At 41.8% G+C, this 18,468-nt stretch overlaps 1 protein-coding gene across 3 annotated transcripts in view; it reads left to right on the plus strand.

Annotated features, from left to right (window-relative positions):
* Nucleotides 1–86: 86 nt before the first annotated feature.
* SNX1 (sorting nexin 1) overlaps nucleotides 87–18,468 on the plus strand; it is a 50,930-nt gene continuing 32,548 nt past the window's right edge. For 2 of the 3 annotated variants that reach the window (XM_055098779.2, XM_055098780.2), the window contains exons 1-2: nucleotides 101–376; nucleotides 17,059–17,170. In XM_055098779.2, coding sequence (XP_054954754.1) covers nucleotides 218–376; nucleotides 17,059–17,170 — 271 coding nt within the window. In that variant the 5' untranslated portion in view covers nucleotides 101–217. Of the gene's footprint in view, nucleotides 377–17,058; nucleotides 17,171–18,468 lie in introns of all 3 variants that reach the window. The other variant, XM_003827947.5, reaches the window with a different exon arrangement.

An 18,468-nucleotide genomic window follows, 5' to 3' on the forward strand; every position in this document is an offset into this window, starting at 1 on the left:
TCAGCATCGCGAACCAGGCCTCGGATTTGCTGGGCAGCCTCAGCTGGCCGGGTGCCGCCCCGCCCCCAGCGCCTAAGCCCCGCCCCTACGTCTCCGCCCCTCGGATCCCACGGGGTCCCTTGCGGCCCTCCCACTCCTCGCACCGTTGGATCGCTTTGCTCACGGCGCTATCTCTCGATAAAGTTGTTGTTGCGGCTTCCGCCGCGGGTGGAGGAAGATGGCGTCGGGTGGTGGTGGCTGCAGCGCTTCGGAGAGACTGCCTCCGCCCTTCCCCGGCCTGGAGCCGGAGTCCGAGGGGGCGGCCGGGGGATCAGAACCCGAGGCTGGGGACAGCGACACCGAGGGGGAGGACATTTTCACCGGCGCCGCGGTGGTCGTGAGTTTGCACCCCTCGGGGTAGCAGGCGGGAGGGCACCCCGAAAGGGAAGAGAGGCTAAGCGAGAATCGGGGAGGTTGGGCAGAGTGGGCCCGGTGAGACCTTGCCTCGGTGTCAGCAGTCCGGGCCCCGGGGACCCTGGATGTGCTCGAAGCGGTAGAGCTTGGCTTCCCGGCCCCCAGGCGGGAAGAGTAAAGAATGAGGGTTGTGGTGCCTTCGTCGGCTAGCTCCCTAATAGCCGAGAACCGCCGACGCCGTCCTTTGACCCTGCAGTGTGGTGACACTCCACGGATCCACGGGGTTATTTTGCAGGTCGTGTCCTGCCAAGGCAGATTCAGTAGGACAGAATAAGCGAATGGGATGCAGACCTTTCCCCCGTCTTACTGCTTCTAATAGCGTTATGTGGACTAGCCTGGGGTGGTGACCCGCCCACCAGTTCTTTCTTTAGCCCAGCATTTACCGATAATAACCAAAGGCCCTTTCTGGATCTTAGTTTACAAAAGTTATGTTGATTCTTCTGATCTCTAGGAAAATCAGGCCAGAGGCTGGTGGAGAGAAGGCACTGCCAGATAAATCACTACATAGATAGAAAGCTTTCTCCTTTTTAAAGGGATGTGTTCAAGTGCCCAAGTACCTCACTGGGAGCAAATCTGAAATGTGATGAGGAAATGGTGTTTCCCGTAATGTTACCGGTAGGAGGCCCTTGAGTGTAAGTTGTCGAGGTTCTTGGCATTTTGAACAAATAATTGGACAAAACGCACAAAATAAAGGAATGAAACACAAACGAAGCAGCGAAAGCAGGAATTTATTAAAGCGAGAAAGCACCCCACAGGGTGTGAGTGGGCCGGAGCAAGGGGCTCAAGAGCCCACTTACAAAGTTTTCTGGGTTTTAAGTGCTCCTTTTATGGTTCCTATGGGTTACCCCTTATCTGGATGAAGGATTTGGTCTGTGGCTAATTAAAGGCCGAGGTGAATTGGCGTCCTGTGCAGATGAACGGATGGTCCCTGCTTGGCCTGCGGCCAGTCTAAGGCACTCTCTCCCTTTCCATGTGAGACGTGGTGGATGGGGAGGGTTGCAGGGATAGTAGCCTTTGATCCTTTGCCACTCGGGCGTGGGCAGATGGGTTTTTTCCTTTTGGTTTAGCTTTAGGAAGTTGGCCTTAATTGGCCTTAGGTTCCCTGCCCCCAAACCCAGGGGGTTCCCTTTGGGAATTCAGCTTTGGGAAGTCAGCACGAATTGGCCTTAGATTCCTTGCCCCCAGACCTTGGTGTTTTCTCTTTTAGAAAGTTAACGTAAGTTGACCTCAGATTCCCTGCCCCCAAACCTTGGTGTTTTTCCTTGATTCAGCATGAATTGCCCTTAAGTTCCCTGCCTCCAGACCCTATTCTCCTGCCTCAGTAATAAATATCCGGGTCTCTAATAAGAGTTAGGTATTAGAAAAAACTAATCTTTGTAATGTGGAAATCAGTAATCAGTTATGGAACCAGTAGAGATGTTTTGGGCTGTTTTATGAGAATATTTACTCATACCACTTGGTATAGGTTGTTCCAGGCTGTAAAATTCAATGCTGGGTCTGTGAATTTATCTATTTGGCGTAATGCTTCTCTTCACAGTAGCTACTCAATGTGTAACCAACTAAATAAAACAGCTATAAATTCTTTATGCAACATGTGGTCTGAAAAAGTTTGAGGCTTTCCTCATTTGTGTCAGATTTTCCCTGTCCTGTATTCAGAAATTGAGTCCATAATCTCAGCTCATAAGGTGCTTGATAATTCTAACATAACAACTAAAACTGTCAAATGAAGTCTCTTATTCTGAGAAATAATAAGTCTTTGTGACTGTCATAAAACAGGAAACAATTTTTGTTTGTTTTTAGAGACATAGTCTCCCTGTGTTGCCCAGGCTTGTCTTGAACTTCTGGGCTCAATGGATCCTCCCTTCCTCCTAAGTAGCTGGGATTGCAGGTGCATGCCTGAGAAATAATAAATCTTGCCGCTAATTTAGTCCTTTTGTATGTTATTTTAAATAAATATTTAGTCTGTTCCTTTAGTAATTCTTCTATAAGTCATGGAAGACAGCTACTGTTGGTAACTGCTGGAATGATGTGCAGACTGAGAATATGAAAACAGAAACTCTGACACTGAAAGTGATTGGTCACATAGGCAAATGTTGATTTATTTTCCAAAAAGGAACCTGGAAGAGTGAGGAGTTATTTTCTAGAGTTAACCTGAAGCAGTGGCCGAGTGCCATGGCTCACGCCTGTAATCCCAGCACTTTGGGAGGCCAAGGCAAGAGGATCACTTGAGGCCAGGAATCGAGACCAGGCTGGCCAACATGGCAAAACCCCATCTCTACTAAAAATACAAAAATTATCCGGGCATGGTGGCACGTGCCTGTAATCCCAGCTAGGGAGGCTGAGGCACAAGAATCACTTGAACCCAGGAGGCAGGGGTTGCAGTGAGCCGAGATTGTGCCACTGTGCTCCAGCCTAGGTGACAGAGCAAGACTCTCTCTCAAAAAAAAAAAAAAAAAAAAAGTAGAAATTTAAAAAAGAAATGTAGGAGGCTTCAGTTTGATTCATCTTACCATACTTTATGGAGTTATCCATACCTCTTTTTTGTAAGACTGTAAAAATCCTTTGCCTAATTTCCAGCTAAAAGAGAGTTGAGGAGGTCAGAATGACCTTGTTCTAATGCAGAAAGCATAATTATTTTTATTTAGATATGATCTAGGAAAATTGAGTTGCTACGGAAACTAAAATGCCACCTATAAGCCATTTTTCAAGCTGCCCATCCTGATGTTAATCTTCAGGATGCCAAGACCCCAAGATAGCTCGCTAGTTTAACTGTCTTGTTAAACAGCCATAAAGAACAAATTATAATCCAATAAATGCTTTAGTTGTGAGCCAAAGAAGATAGAGGATTGCAGCACTTGTGGTATTTTAAAGAACAACATTGAAGAATTAAGTAATTAAGAGTGTGGGCTTTGAAGTCTGATTTAAATCTAGGCTCTATGGCTGGCTAGCTTATCCCTGGACATGGTACTTAATTACTCTCTACAGTTTCCTCACGTGTAAAAAGTGAATAATACTAGTATTTACCTCCACCACTATTGTGAAGATTAAATTAAAATGCCTGTAAAGTGCTTAGAAGAGTTCCCTCCATAATAAACATTTAAAGAGTGCTTACTTTTTGAGGGCATGAGCTGTATTTGTTGGTGAGCATTTTGTAAACTGGAATTACTCTAAAAAAACCCATAAAATCTAATAATGGATTAGAAAAGTTAACATTAAAAATGGGTAATACAGTTGATCAAAGTCAAAACTATTATTAGCCTGGCATGGTGGCATAAGCCTGTAGTCCCGCATACTTGTGAAGCTGAGGTGGGAGGATCACTTGAGCCCAGGAGCTTGAGGCTGTAGTGAGCCGAGATTGCACCACTGAACTCTAGCCTGGGCGAAAAAGTGAAACCCCATCTCAAAACAACAACAAAACTAGTGATATTTATTTGATTAGCTAAAAGCCATCAAATAGACACTTAATGACTTCATTTGTTTGAGACATAGTCTCACTCTTTTTGTTCAGGCTGGAGTGCAGTGGCACAATCTCAGCTCACTGCAGCCCCTGCCTCCTGGGTTCAAGCGATTCTCCTGCCTCAACCTCCTGAGTAGCTGGGATTACAGGCACGTACTATCATGCCTGGCCAATTTTTGTATTTTTAGTAGAGATGGGGTTTTACCATGTTGGCCAGGCTGGTCAGGAACTCCTGACCTCAAGGGATCTGGCTGCCTTGGTATCCCAAAGTGCTGGGATTACAGGCATGAGCCACCATGCCCGACCGACCTCAATAGCACTTTGCTAATTTAAGTTAATCTTCATCTTTTATTTTGTTTCATGTTGGAGACAGAGAGGAGCATTGAAGAATTTTGAAGTTGAGGCATATAAAGTTAAAACTAATTTATGGTATGCCCGTAATTTCCTGGGCATTGATACAACTGCTGCTGTTAATCATCCCATCTGCTCTCTTTTACAGCCCAAGAGGCTTTGTTAGTTCAGTAATTAAAATGTGGTTTAATTTATACTTGAAAGAGCAGGCTTACACATGCATCTCAGAATCTGTAAACCAGTTACTTAAATGGGAGAGACTTGGCAAGGCGCAGTGGCTCATGCTTGTAATCCCAGCATTTTGACAGGCCGAGGCAGGCGGATCACAAGGTCAGGAGTTCTAGACCAGCCTGGCCAACATGGTGAAACCCTATTTCTACTAAAAACACAAAAATTAGCCGGGCGTGGTGGCACGCACCTGTAATCCCAGCTGCTGGGGAGGCTGAGGCAAGAGAATCACTTGGCTTGAACCTGGGAGTTGGAGGTTGCAGTGAGCTGAGATCGTGCCAGGGCCCACCAGCCTGGGTAACAGAGCAAAACTCCATCTCAAAAAAAAAAAAAAAGAGACTCAAAAAAATTACTGAAATAAATTTGAAGTCATTGCTTTAAAACTACAAATAGTTTAGAGAGTTATATAAGTTATGTATTAACATTTAGGCAGGAAAGGACATGGTCTTTTCAGAAACTACTCCTAAATCTGTGATCACTATAACATCTTGCGAGAGGAGGCAAAAGCTTATTTGTTTGTTGATAAATAAATACAAGGTTTCTGTCTGTCTCCCAGGCTAGAGGGCAGTGGCACCATCATGGCTCACTGCAGCCTCTACCTCTTGAGCTAAGTGATCCTCTCACCTCAGCCTCCTGAGTAGCATGTGCCACCATGCCCAGCTAATTTTTCATTTATTTATTTTTTTGTAGAGATGGGGGTCTCCCTATGTTGCCCAGACTGGTCTCTTAACTACTGGGCTCAAGTGATCCTCCCACCTTGGCCTCCCAAAGTGCTAGAATTATATGCGTGAGTCACCACGCTTGGCCCAGAAACAATCTTTTTGAAAAAACTGGGGTAAAATTCACATGACAAAATTTACCATCTTAATCATTTTTAAGTGTATAGTTTAGTAGCACTAAGTATATTCACATTGTTGTGAAACAGAGATCCAAAACTTCCTCATTTTGCAAATCTGAAACTCTGTACTTATTAAACAGCTTCCACAGTCCCTGGTAATCAATCACCATTCTAACTTTGTTTCTGTCAATTTGTCTATTTTTGATACCTCATATAAGTTGGAGTCAAACAGTATTTGTTTTGTGACTGGCTTATTTTACTTAGCACAGTGTCCTCAAGGTTCATCCATGTTATAACATGTGACAAGATTTTCTTCTTTTTTAAGGCTGAATAATATTGCATTGAATGTATATAGCACATTTTATTTATCTGCCAGTGGACATTTGGGTTTGCTTTCTCCTCTTGGCAATTGTAAATAGTGCTGATGTCAACATGAGTGTGCAAACATCTCAAAATCCTGCTTTTAATTCTTTTGGATATATATCCAGAAGTAGGACTCCTGGATCTTGTGGTAGTTCTATTTTCAATTGTTTGAAGAACCTCCATGCTGCTTTCCATGGTAGTTGCACCATTTTATGGTCCCACCTCAGCTTTTTAAAACCTGTTTAATTTTGAATCCTAACCAACTTCTGGTAACTGATACCAAATTACAGCTAGATAGGAGGACTGAGCTCTCTTATTCTGCAGCCCTGTAGAGTGAATGTGGTTAACTATATTTATTGTATATTTTCAAAAAGCTTTCTGAAAGAGAGGATTTTGAATGTTTACAGCACAAAGAAATGATAAATGTTTGAGATGCTGGATATACTAATTATCCTGATTTGATCATTGCACATTGTATGCATATATTGAAATATCACTCAGAATCCCATAAACATGTACAATTGTCAACTAAACATAAAAAGAAAAAAAATTAAAGAATAATGCTTGTTAAAGATTTTTTGTAGATACCAAGTTTTTTAAAAAGTTTCCTTCTATTGCTGTTTTGATAAAAATTTTTAAATATCTATTGAATTTTATTATTTTTTGACATCCCTTGGTCATGGGGTTTCTGTCTTAAATCTGTTATATGGTGAGCTGCTTTACTGGAGTGGACTCAACATGGTTATTGTATATTGTCTTTTTTGTATTTTTTATTGATATAGTTGTACATATTTTTAGGATACACATGGTATTTTGATATCTGTATACAAAGTGTGATGACCAAATCAAGGAATTTGGGATATTCATCACCTCAAACATTTATCTTTTTGTTGAGAACATTAGAATTCTTCTAGCTCTTTTGGAATATATGATAAATTATTGCTAACTGTAATCTTCCTGCTGTCAAATACTAGAACTTATTCCTTCTAATTGTATTTTTGTACCCATTAACCAACTTCTCCTCATCCTGCCCTGCCTTCCCTTCTCAGCTTCTGGGAATCACCATTGTACCCTCTACCTCCATGAGATCCATGTTTTTGGCTCCCACAGATGAGTGAGAACACTTGACATTTGTCTTTCTGTGCCTGACTTCTTTCACTTAACGTAATGACCTCCAGTTCCATCCATGTTGCTCTAAATAACTGGAGTTCATTCTTTTTTATGCCTGAATAATAGTCCATTTTGTATATATACCACGCCTTCTTTTTTTTTTTTTTTTTTTTTTTTTTTTTTTTTTGACACAGGGTCTTGCTCTGTCTCCCAGGCTGGAGTGCAGTGGTGCAATCATGGCCCACTTCCCTTGACCTCCTGTGCTCCAGTGATCCTCCCATCATAGCCTCCCAAGTAGCTGGGGCTACAGGTGCATGCCACCATGCCCAGCTAATTTTTGTATTTTTAGTAGAGACGGGGTTTTGCCACGTTGCCCAGGCTGGTCTCAAACTCCTGGGCTCAAGTGATGTGCCCTCCTTGGCCTCCCAAAGTGTTGGGATTACAGGTGTGAGCCACCATGCCTGGCCTATACCACATATTCTTTATCCATTCATCCGTTCATGGACACTTAGGTTGATTCCATATCTTGACTGTTGTGAATAGTGTGCTGGAATAAACATGGGCATGCAGAAGAAATATATATGCTTTGATATATTTGCTTTCTTTTGGATACATACCTAGTAGTGGGGTTGCTGGATGCTATGGTAGTTATATTTTTAGTTCTTTTAGTAATCTCCATACTGTTTTCCATAATGGCTGTGCTACTTCACATTCCCACCCACAGTGTATGAGTGTTCCCCTTTCTCCATATCCTTGCCAGCATTTGTTGTTTTTTGTATTTTTAATAATGTATTGTCTTTTTTTATATATTGCTGGGTTTGGATTGCTATTATATATTCTTTTACATCTACGTTCATAAGATAAACCTGTAGTTTCTTTCTCATGAAAATTGTATGGTTTGGGGAATTAAGATTATATGGTACTTTCTTTTTCTATTCTTTCAAGAATGTTTATACTGTTGGAATGATCTGTTTCTTAAAAATTGGTGGTACCTATAAAACTGTTCAGGCTTGGTATTTTTGTTTATGCTTTATGGAAAGATTGTTAACTATAAACAGTTTATTTCTCTGTTTATAGAGTTTGGTAGTTTTATTAAAAAGCCATAAGAAAAATGATGGTTAATCTGGCTAATACTTTAATTCTCTGTTCTGTGAAACATGCATGGTGGTTGTTCCCAAAGATATAACACATCCTCATTAAGTTTCTTGATATTAGCCCTTCTCTGATCTTAATCAGACTTCTGAAAGTGAATTTTTGTAACGGTATCTTTAAACAAAGGTGTATCACTTAGTTTGTTTAGTTACTAGTTTAGTCATTTATAGCTAATATTGGTAAAAATTCTAGTGTGTAGTGTTTTCTACAGGGATATTGCCTCAAACACTTGTTTTTGGAGTTAACATACATCAAGTGGTCACATCTGGTCAAATGATCAGAAGTTGAAATTCTACCTTATGGTAAATATATTCTTGAAAAAAGTGATAGTTATATGCAAAGACTCATTTTAGTGCTCAGCTCAAATAGTAAAGTTTTACTTCTCGTAAGTTTAGATTTCCCTGAAATACATAAACTCATTAATTTCTTTTTTTTTTTTTTTTTTTTTTTTGAGACGGAGTCTTGCTCTGTCGCCCAGGCTGGAGTGCAGTGGTGCGATCTCGGCTCACTGCAAGCTCCGCCTCCCGGGTTCACGCCATTCTCCTGCCTCAGCCTCCCGAGTAGCTGGGACTACAGGCGCCCGCTACCACGCCCGGCTAATTTTTTGTATTTTTAGTAGAGACGGGGTTTCACCATGTTAGCCAGGATGGTCTCGATCTCCTGACCTCGTGATCCGCCCGCCTCGGCCTCCCAAAGTGCTGGGATTACAGGCGTGAGCCACCGCGCCCGGCCAACTCATTAATTTCTTGATCATTGTATTGTACTAGCAATTAACTTAGCTTTCAGAATTATGGAGGAAAAGCTAATAAAAGTAATTATAGAGCACCAGTTTTGGAGTAAAGGTTTTTTTTTTTTTTGGGGGGGACAGAGTCTTGCTGTGTCGCCCCAGCTGGAGTGCAGTGGCGCGATTTTGGCTCACTGCAAGCTCTGCCTCCCAGGTTCATGCCATTCTCCTGCCTCAGCCTCCCGAGTAGCTGGGACTACAGACGCCCGCCACCACGCCCGGCTAATTTTTTTTGTATTTTTAGTAGAGACGGGGTTTCACCGTGTTAGCCAGGATGGTCTCAATCTCCTGACCTTGTGATCCACCCTCCCCAGCCTCCCAAAGTGCTGGGATTACAGGCGTGAGCCACTGCACCCAGCCCAGGAAGAAGACTTTTAAAGATGGCTAATAGGCCGGGCACTGTGGCTCATGTCTGTGATCCCAGCACTTTGGGAGGCCAAGGCAGGTAGATCACCTGAGGTCGGGAGTTCAAGACCAGCCTGGCCAACATAGTGAAACCCCATCTCTACTAAAAATACAAAAATTAGCTGGGTGTGACAATGCATGTCTGTGATCCCAGCTACTTGGGACGCTGAGACAAGAGAATCACTTGAACCCGGGAGGCAGAGGTTGCAGTGAGCTGAGATTGTGCCACTGCACTCCAGCCTGGGTGACAGAGCAAGACTTGATCTTAAAAAAAAAAAAAAAGATGGCTAATAATAACCTGACTTAAAATTTATTTAAAAGTAGGGTTTGGGGCCGGGCACGGTGGCTCACGCCTGTAATCCCAGCACTTTGGGAGGCTGAGGTGGGTGGATCACCTGAGGTCAGGAGTTCGAGACCAGCCTGGCTAACATGGCGAAACCCTGTCTCTACCAAAAATACAAAAATTAGCCAGGCGTGGTGGTGCGTGCCTGTAATCCCAGCTACTCAGGAGGCTGAGGCATGAGAATCACTTGAACCCGCGAAGTGGAGGTTGCACCACTGCACTCCAGCCTGGGGGATACAGCGAGACTCTGTCTCAAAAAAAAAAAAAAAAAAATTAGGGGCTTATGAGAGAAACAATAAAGGTTGCCGTCAGACTTCTGGTTTCTGTAAGGGTTGCCAACCCATTGTTTACTTAGGTGGTAAGGCCACTCTGACAACTTGGCCATTTGTAGTTCATTAGTTTGGACTGGAGAAAAGAAAAAAAAAATCTGATATCTCTTCCTTGATCTTCAAGCTTCTCAGCACTCAAGTAACTTTTGACATAAATAAATCATGAGTAGTTGGTAGTTACTAGAGCAAGTAGCCGTAAGTATCTCATCTCCAGGAAAAGCTGTTGCTCAACTTTTTCTGGCTTATTCTTTTGCTTCGTCACGTGGACAGCTGGAGCTTCATTCTGCTTTCAGAGCAGATTTGAACTGGGTTTGCTTTTTCAATTTAGAAGGTAATCCACCCATTAATACTGTGATTCTTCTGCGGTTTTCTGGGCCCTTTCTAAGTTTTGTTAGGTTGAGACCCAAAAAGTTTAGTTGGGAAATTAAACCAGAGAATTCAGTAGAATGTCTGAGGCTAAATTTGGGGTCTCATGAGGTCTCTAACGGCCTTGCACATGATTTTCCTTAACTAGCTCAGTGGTCAGCTTCATGCTATTTTCCCCATCCTTCCAGCTCTCCCTTTTCCATTTTCATTAGTCCCTCTACTCTGTATCTCAGAAGTTCTTTACCTTTTTTGTGCTGTGGGCCAATTGGCAGGCCCTGTAAAGCCTGTGGACACATCCTCAGAATAATGTTTTTAAATGTATAAAATAAAATACATTAAAATATGAAGGAAACCAATTATATTGAAATTCAGTTTTAATAAATTAAAATGATTTTACATTAATAACATACTTAGAGATGAGCATAAATGAGACTTTGAGGTCTATAAAAACCATAATCTCATATAAAAATATCTAATATCAGTTACAATCTTAGGTAATTCTATTATGGTTTGTTGCTTATCTTTATGATTAATGTATATGCCAAATTTCAGTTCAAGGTTAATGAAAATGAAATTATAATAATTTTATTCCCATCCAAGTTCATAGATTACCCCCTGAAGTATGTGGCTAATGGACCCCAAGATAAGAACCCCTAGTTTAACTCCTTAAGCTATGGAGTTAAACTCTAGTTTGTAGAGTTAGGTACACCCTATTCTGAAATCCAGTGGACATTGAATGTCCATTCTCCCAAGCACAAATACTTTTAGTGCATCTGTGCCAGTTTTGAAATATGGTGGGAGAGGAGTCACTGTCTGCTGTAGGCTGAATAATGCCCCCCTTCCTTTTCCCAAAGAAGTCCACATCTTAATCCTGCAACCAGTTAGGTTATGTGGCAAGGGGGAGTTAAGGTTGAAGATGGAATTAAGGTTGCTAATCAGCTGTCCTTAAGATATGGAAGTTATCCTGGATTATCTGGGTGGGACAGTGTAATCACAAGGAACCTTAAAAATGTAAGACAGGCTATGAAAGACGATATGGAAGAGACGCAAAGAGATGAAATGTTACTGGCTTTGAAGATGGAAGAAGTGGGCCGTGAGGCAAAAAACCCTAGAAGCCAGAAAGGGCAAGGAAACAGATTCTTTCCTAGAACCTCCAGAAAGGAACACAGCCCTACTGACACCTTGATTTTAGCCCAGCAAAACCCATTGGACTTTTTCAGAACTGTAAGATAATTTGCATTGTTTAAACTGTTAAATTTGTGATGATTTGTTGCAGCAGCAATAAAAACTAATAGGCTGTCCCACCTCACTCATTTCTCCCTAGAAGTAAAGGTGGCAAAACCAACAGTATTTCATGCTAAGTTCTTCCAGGGTAATTTTTAAAGACTCCATGGAGGCCCGTTTATGATCTGGGTATAGCTCCTGGGATAGATTTACTCCTAATTGTCCTTGTCCTGTTACATTAGTGTGATCACACAACTCCTTAGCTCTATCTTGCCTTACTATGAAATATACTAATTTTCCCTCAAAAAATGAGTTATCTCATCCTCCAAGAGCCATGTTACCTTACCATTTAATTTGGATTTGACCTCTAAATACAGTTAAGTTTTAACAGTACCTACGTTTTTGAGATCCTTTGACTGTAATGTAAGGGTTCTGTGTGGAGCAAAGAGCAGTTAAGCAACATGAGGAAGAATCACAACTGGACAACCTAAAGGGAAGTTGCCTAGAATCACAGCAGTGCTTAAAGTAGTGAATGGCTTCGTCAGCTCTGAGGGGCAGCAAGCCCATGTCTGTCCTTCTCTGAGCTAAGAAAATTGTGCTAGTGGCCTGGAATGGCTTGAGGCTGGTAATTGTGGAGAAATACCTGCTCTTAACAAAAATGCTCTCTCTTTCTGGCACACCTTTCTAGTACCTCTCTGCAAATTAGTATTGGTCTGTCTGTATGCTCTCTTAATTATAAACAGAAACAGTTGAACTCTTAAACAGGCCGATCAGTAGAACCACTGGCTAGAATTAACAGCCAAAGGGAGTAAGCAAGTGTTGGATATCCCAGCTAGGATTTTAGCTGCGAAAAGGAAAAAAAAAAAAAAGCAAGGGCGATTCTTTGGCATTATTTACTGTGTCACAAACAGTATTTTCATCACAGAGAATAGTTTCTTGCCTAGAAATTTAGCCCCTTTCACATAGGTGAATAGTTATGTGACTTACTGACTGCTAAGGAGTTTTTTAAAAATATAGGTTATTGGCCGGGCGCAGTGGCTCACGCCTGTAATCCCAGCACTTTGGGAAGCCGAGATGGGTAGATCAGGAGGTCAGGAGATCAAGACCATCCTGGCTAACACAGTGAAACCCTGTCTCTACTAAAAATACAAAAAATTAACCAGGCGTAGTGGTGGGCGCCTGTAGTCCCAGCTACTTGGGAGGCTGAGGCAGGAGAATGGCATGAACCTGGGAGGCGGAGCTTGCAGTGAGCCAAGACTGTGCCACTGCACTCCAGCCTGGGCGACAGAATGAGACTCTGTCTCAAAAAAAAAAAAAGGTTATAAAGCAATGCTTATTTTTAGTAGTGGTTTTGCCATTGAATGTAATCAGTGTGTTTTCCCCTTCCCCCACAGTAAATTCTTTATAAAATTTTAACTGTTGATTTAAAATTAGCTTTCTATACTTTAATAATACTAATAAAAATCAGCCTTAATCTTAGACATAGCATATGAAGTGTGTTATAATGTCCAGGTGGCTTTGTATTTTGATAACGTGCTATTATTACGGACTCAAATCTCATGGAAGACTTGTTTTCTTTTAACTGCACCATGTGAATATACGATACCATGAACGTGAGTCCATTTCTTCTTTAAAAGTGGTTCTGCTCAGTTTTTTTAAAAATCTGATTTTAAGTAAAACTTGATAATGTTATTATACCTCAAAGGCCAACTGTGTGCAAGGTATTCTTCAGCCTTAAAAAACTTAATTTTTCCAGTGCTGGAAATAAATTTGATAAGGACAAAAATAAAATATCAAAAGAGTTGGGCACAGTGGCTCACACCTGTAATCCCAGCACTTTGGGAGGCTGAGGTGGACAGATCACCTCAGGTCAGGAGTTCGAGACCAGCCTGGCCAACATGATGAAACGCTGTCTCCACTAATAATACAAAAATGAGCCAGGCGTGGTCGTGGGCACCCATAATCCCAGCTACTCAGGAGGCTGAGGAAGGAGAATTGCTTGAACCTCAGAGGTAGAGGTTGCAGTGAGCCGAGATCGCGTCATTGCATTCCAGGCTAGGTGACAGAGTGAGATTCCATCTCAAAAAAAAAAAAAAAAACCAAAAGAGAGAAAGTTGGGGAGGGGTACTGTACAATATGCGAGAGAAAGGGTTAGCATACTTATGTGTAAGAAAAATGCAGACCTAGGGTAGGCGCAGTGGCTCATGTCTGTAATCCCAGCACTTTGGGAGGCCATGGTGGGCAGATCGCTTGAGGTTAGGAGTTTCAGACCAGCCTGGCCGACATGGTGAAACCCCGTCTCTACTAAAAATGCAAAAAAGTTAGTTGGGTGTGGTGGCACGCGCCTGTAGTCCCAGCTACTTGGGAGGCTGAGGCACGAGATTGCTTAAACCCGGGTAACAGAGGTTGCAGTGAGCCAAGACCACGCCACTGCACAATTAAAGAAAAAAAAAGAAAAAGAAAAATGCACACCTAAGTAATGCCAACTTAGCATAGAAAAATAGGTGAAGAACATAAAGACAAGTCACAGATTCAAATGACCAGCAAATGAGTGAAAAGAAATTTTCACTACTCAACCTAGCGAAGATTTTTTTTTTTTTTTTTTTGAGACAGAGTCTCGTTCTGTCGTCCAGGCTGGAGTGCAGTGGCTCGATAGCTCACTGCAACCTCTGCCTCCTGGGTTCAAGCAATTCTTCCTGCCTCACCCTCCCAAGTAGCTGGGATTACAGGTACCCACCAACACACCCGGCTAATTTTTGTATTTTTAGTAGAGACAGGGTTTCACCATGTTGGCCAGGCTGGTCTCAAACTCCTGACCTCAGGTTATGTAGGCACCTCTGCCTCCCAAAGGTTGTCTGCCCACCTCTGTCTCCCAAAGTGCTGGGATTACAGATGTGAGCAACTGCACCCAGCGCAAAGATTTTTTAAAAGAATGCTTAGTGTTGCTGTGGATGCTGCACTCTTACACACTTCTGGGGGAGTGTAAATTGTTGGTCTTTCTGGAAGGGAGCTTAGCAGAGCCTTTGATACCACAATTCTACTTAAGAATCTGTCCCAAGAAAATAATCAGATGTGGATTTATATATAGGATGGGTCTCACAGTAGTATTTGGTGGAACCTGGAAACTGTCCAGCATTAGGGGAATGATTACGTCATATATCCATAATGGAGAGTTCAGTAACTAAAAGTGGGATTTTTGTACGCTTTTTAATGACATGAGAAAATGCTCAGGTAGTAGAGGGGAAAAAACAGGATACAGAGTTTTACATAGGTAGAAGATTAATTTTGTAAGAGAACTACAGAAAAAAGATTAGGATAGTAAGTATGGTCATGTCTATCTTCAGCTCTCTTAGAACTCAGCCATGTGTGATTTTTGGGATGGAGTCCCAGAGGATATCTGAGAGCAGTTTTCTGTTCTCACAAGTAGTTGTTATCTAGCTTACTAAGGGAACATGTCTATTTTAATCACAGTTTGGGTTTGTTTTGTTTTTGAGACAGGGTTTTGCTCTGTCACCCAGGCTGGAGTGTAGTGGTGTGATCATGGCTCACTGCAACCTCGACCTCCTGGGCTCAAGTGATCCTCCCACCTCAGCCTCCAGAGTAGCTGGGGCTACAGGTGCACACCATCAGGCCAGGCTACTTTTTAAAAAATTTTTTTTCTAGAGACAGGGCCTCACTGTGTTGCTGAGGCTGGTCTCCAACTCCTGGGCTTAAGCAATCCTCCCACCTTGGCCTCCCAAAGTGGTGGGATTATAGGTGTGAGCCACCACACGTGGCCACAGTTTGGGCTTTTGAAAAAAGTTAGGTGGAGGAAGAGAGGTATGAGTACTCTAGTTTTCACTGCAGTATCCCATTTGTGTGTGTCTGTCTCTTGAGGGAAAGATAGACTACTATTCTAACACTGCTCCAGAAAATATTCTTAGTCATTAACCTTCCAAGTTAAGTGGTGGATCAGAAATGGAAAGCTGGCTTTATTCATCTTTATATCACAGGAATGGGTCCTTCTAGGCATTTTTTAAATGGCTAAATTCTAACCTATGCCTTTTCTGTTGTTTTAATCTCCCCCGTGAGCTACTAGTAAATTACATTTGTATACATGCATCCTTAATGTATACTGGATTTTAATCTCTCATAGATCTCCATTTGGAGATGACTGGTGTCAGTAGGAAGTGAATGAAATCAGGTGGCTTCACATGAGATCTATGTACTGTACAAGAGTGTAGGAAGGAAGTAGTTGTGGAAGAAGGTGGTTGGTTATTGGTGATGTGTGAAGCAAAAGGGAAATGCTGCTTTTGTATTTATCCTGTTTCTGTCTTTCTGCAGTGATTTTTTAGTTTTGTTTTTAAGATTGTTAAAGCAGCTAGAGGACAGGACCACTATCTCTAATAGACTTGGAATAACATTTAAGCTTATACAACTAAGTGTTCATGAAACTTCATTAGCAGGGAATAGTTCCAGTAGAAGGATTGTTTGCTTATATAAGTCTAAATATTGGTATGTTTCTTTTCTTGTTCTTTTTTCTTCAAAAAAATTTTTTTAAGACTAGTCAAGTGCAGTAGTGAGAAGTGGGGAAATATCAAACAAGGGTTTCGATCTGTAACTGACTGTGAACAGTCAATTGAGATAACTCACTACCTTCAGACCTGCTAACAGTTTCTTTTCTGAAATCTGTCCCCAATATTTAGATGAAGCTATTTGCAAATTTAGAGTACCCAAATAGATTGTCATTTCACTTTGTTCTGTTGGGTCAGAAAAGGTCTGTCTCCAAGGAACAAATTCCCTCAGATTTGTTAAGGAAGTGTGTCATAAAAGGTTCCTTAAGCCAGGTCTTTTAACTGATTTGCCCTTAGGGTCTGACTTCAAAACACTGCAGTACCATACCACGGCTTTTGAAGCCAGATTCTCAACTTTCAGTTCATGTTCTGCACAATCCAGCTTTGTTCACTCTGGTACCGGTCTGGGGATCCACCCCACCCTTGTTTGCCGCTGATCACTGAGCTTTGAATAAAGGCTATGGACTGACTTATTTTCACCATGTGCTCACTAGGCTAAGCATGATTAGTTTTTATTCTCCTAACTTGACACAGTGTGTTATTGAAAATTGTATTTGTGTGAGTTAAGGATGAAAAGATAAATTTTACTTTTAACAGCATTAGAACGTAGTGTTATACCTTCCTTTGCGTGTCAGATGGGTCAGTAATATCCACACAACTGGGCTTCAGTTAACAGTTTAGCTCAGGCTACAAAGTAAGCATGGGTCAGAGCTTGAGTTCTGGACTCCAGTGTAGTATCCTGGTCACTAGAATGTGCACAGTCAGCATTTGAAAGAATAAAGGTCATCAACTGAGAAAGAGAAATACATTTGGACATGTTCTTTTGAAAATTATCTGTGTGTACACATACCCATGTTGGTATCATGTGCTTTGGGGTAGGGCATTTGAGCGAGGTTATGCTGTTAGAAATTAACCCTAAAATGTATGGACTTATTTTTGCTCTGTCATGACTTGGGCAGCACTTATTTTACTAATAACGATTTGCTGCTTATTGAACTGGCTGACTGGTGGCAACTGAGGGAGGCATTAAAAGTTGCTTTCTAGGCAAGTTGGGTTTGTTTTTCATGGTAATGTTTTATTCAGAGTACCTCTTTGTTTTCAGAGTAAACATCAGTCTCCAAAGATAACTACATCCCTTCTTCCCATCAACAATGGCTCCAAAGAAAATGGGATCCATGAAGAACAAGACCAAGAGCCACAGGATCTCTTTGCAGGCAAGTTTGGACTCAAAAGTTACTCTAGGAACCTCCTAAATGGCTTTGTTAAGTTGCTGAGTTAAAGTCAAAACCAAAAAAAAAAAAAAAAGTATTGGGAACGTAACTTTATGTAAAGTACTTTTGTGGAGGAATTCCAAAGTACATGAAATACAGGCCCTGCCATCAAGATTCTTTCAGATTTAGGGAGTAAGATATAAATACACAATTGCTTAAGAAGGTGAGTTAAACTGTTAAACAATAACAGAAATGCAGTTGGAGGAATGATAGAAATACTAAGTCACAGGAGCTCAGAGGAGTGTGAGACCAGTGACTAAAGCAGTGCCTGTAGCCTTGTGTGACCAAGACTAGGAGTAAGAATTGCATTTGGTGTCATAATCCAAAAATGTGCATACTGGTACAAAACAGAAACAAAAGTTTTATTAAATGACTTGCCCTTACTACTTCTAATACAGCCTGAAACTTTCTATTGTTTCCTTTTTCAGTGCTCTTTGCAACACGTTGAATTGATTTCACAATCCACCAACAAGCTGTAACCTCCAGTTTGAAAAACGCTAGTATAGGACAGTTTCTCAACCTTAGCACTATTAACATTTTGGGCTGGATAATTCTTTGTTGAGGGGTGCTGCACTGTTCTCAACAGAGGGGGTGCTTTTGCCCCCCAGAAGACATTTGGAAATGGTTGGAGACATTTTTGGTTGTCACAGCTGGTAGTACTACTGTTATCTAGTGGGTAGAGGCCATGGATGCTGCTAAACACTCTGTACACAGGACAGGCCCTCACAACAAGGAATTGTTTAGCCTAAAATGTCAGTAGTGCTATTGTTGAAAAAACCCTGTCTAAAGTGATCTTGGGCCAGGCACAGTGGCTCACACCCGTAATCCCAGCACTTTGAGTGGCCAAGGTGGGTGGATCACTTGAGGTCAGGAGTTTGAGACCAGCCTGGCCAACGTAGTGAAACCCCATCTCTACTAAAAATATAAAAAATTAGCTGGATTCCATGGCGCACACCTGTGCTCCCAGCTACTCAGGAGGCTGAGGCAGGAGAATTGCTTAAACCCTGGAGGTGGAAGTTGCAGTGAGCTGAGATTGTGCTACTCCACTGCAGCCTGGGTGACAGAGTAAGACTCCATCTCAAAATAAAGAAAGAAAGAAAGAAAGAGAGAGAGAGAGAGAAAGAAAGAAAGTGATCTTGGAAGAAGCAGGATTTATGCAGGAGAAAAGGAAAAAGGGGCCCCATGGTTGGGCAGGAAGTATAAGGTATGTTTGAGCGGCAGTCAGTAAAGTTGGTGGACCA

The sequence above is a fragment of the Pan paniscus genome, chromosome 16, assembly GCF_029289425.2.
Source record: "Pan paniscus chromosome 16, NHGRI_mPanPan1-v2.0_pri, whole genome shotgun sequence".
Taxonomy (NCBI): domain Eukaryota; kingdom Metazoa; phylum Chordata; class Mammalia; order Primates; family Hominidae; genus Pan; species Pan paniscus.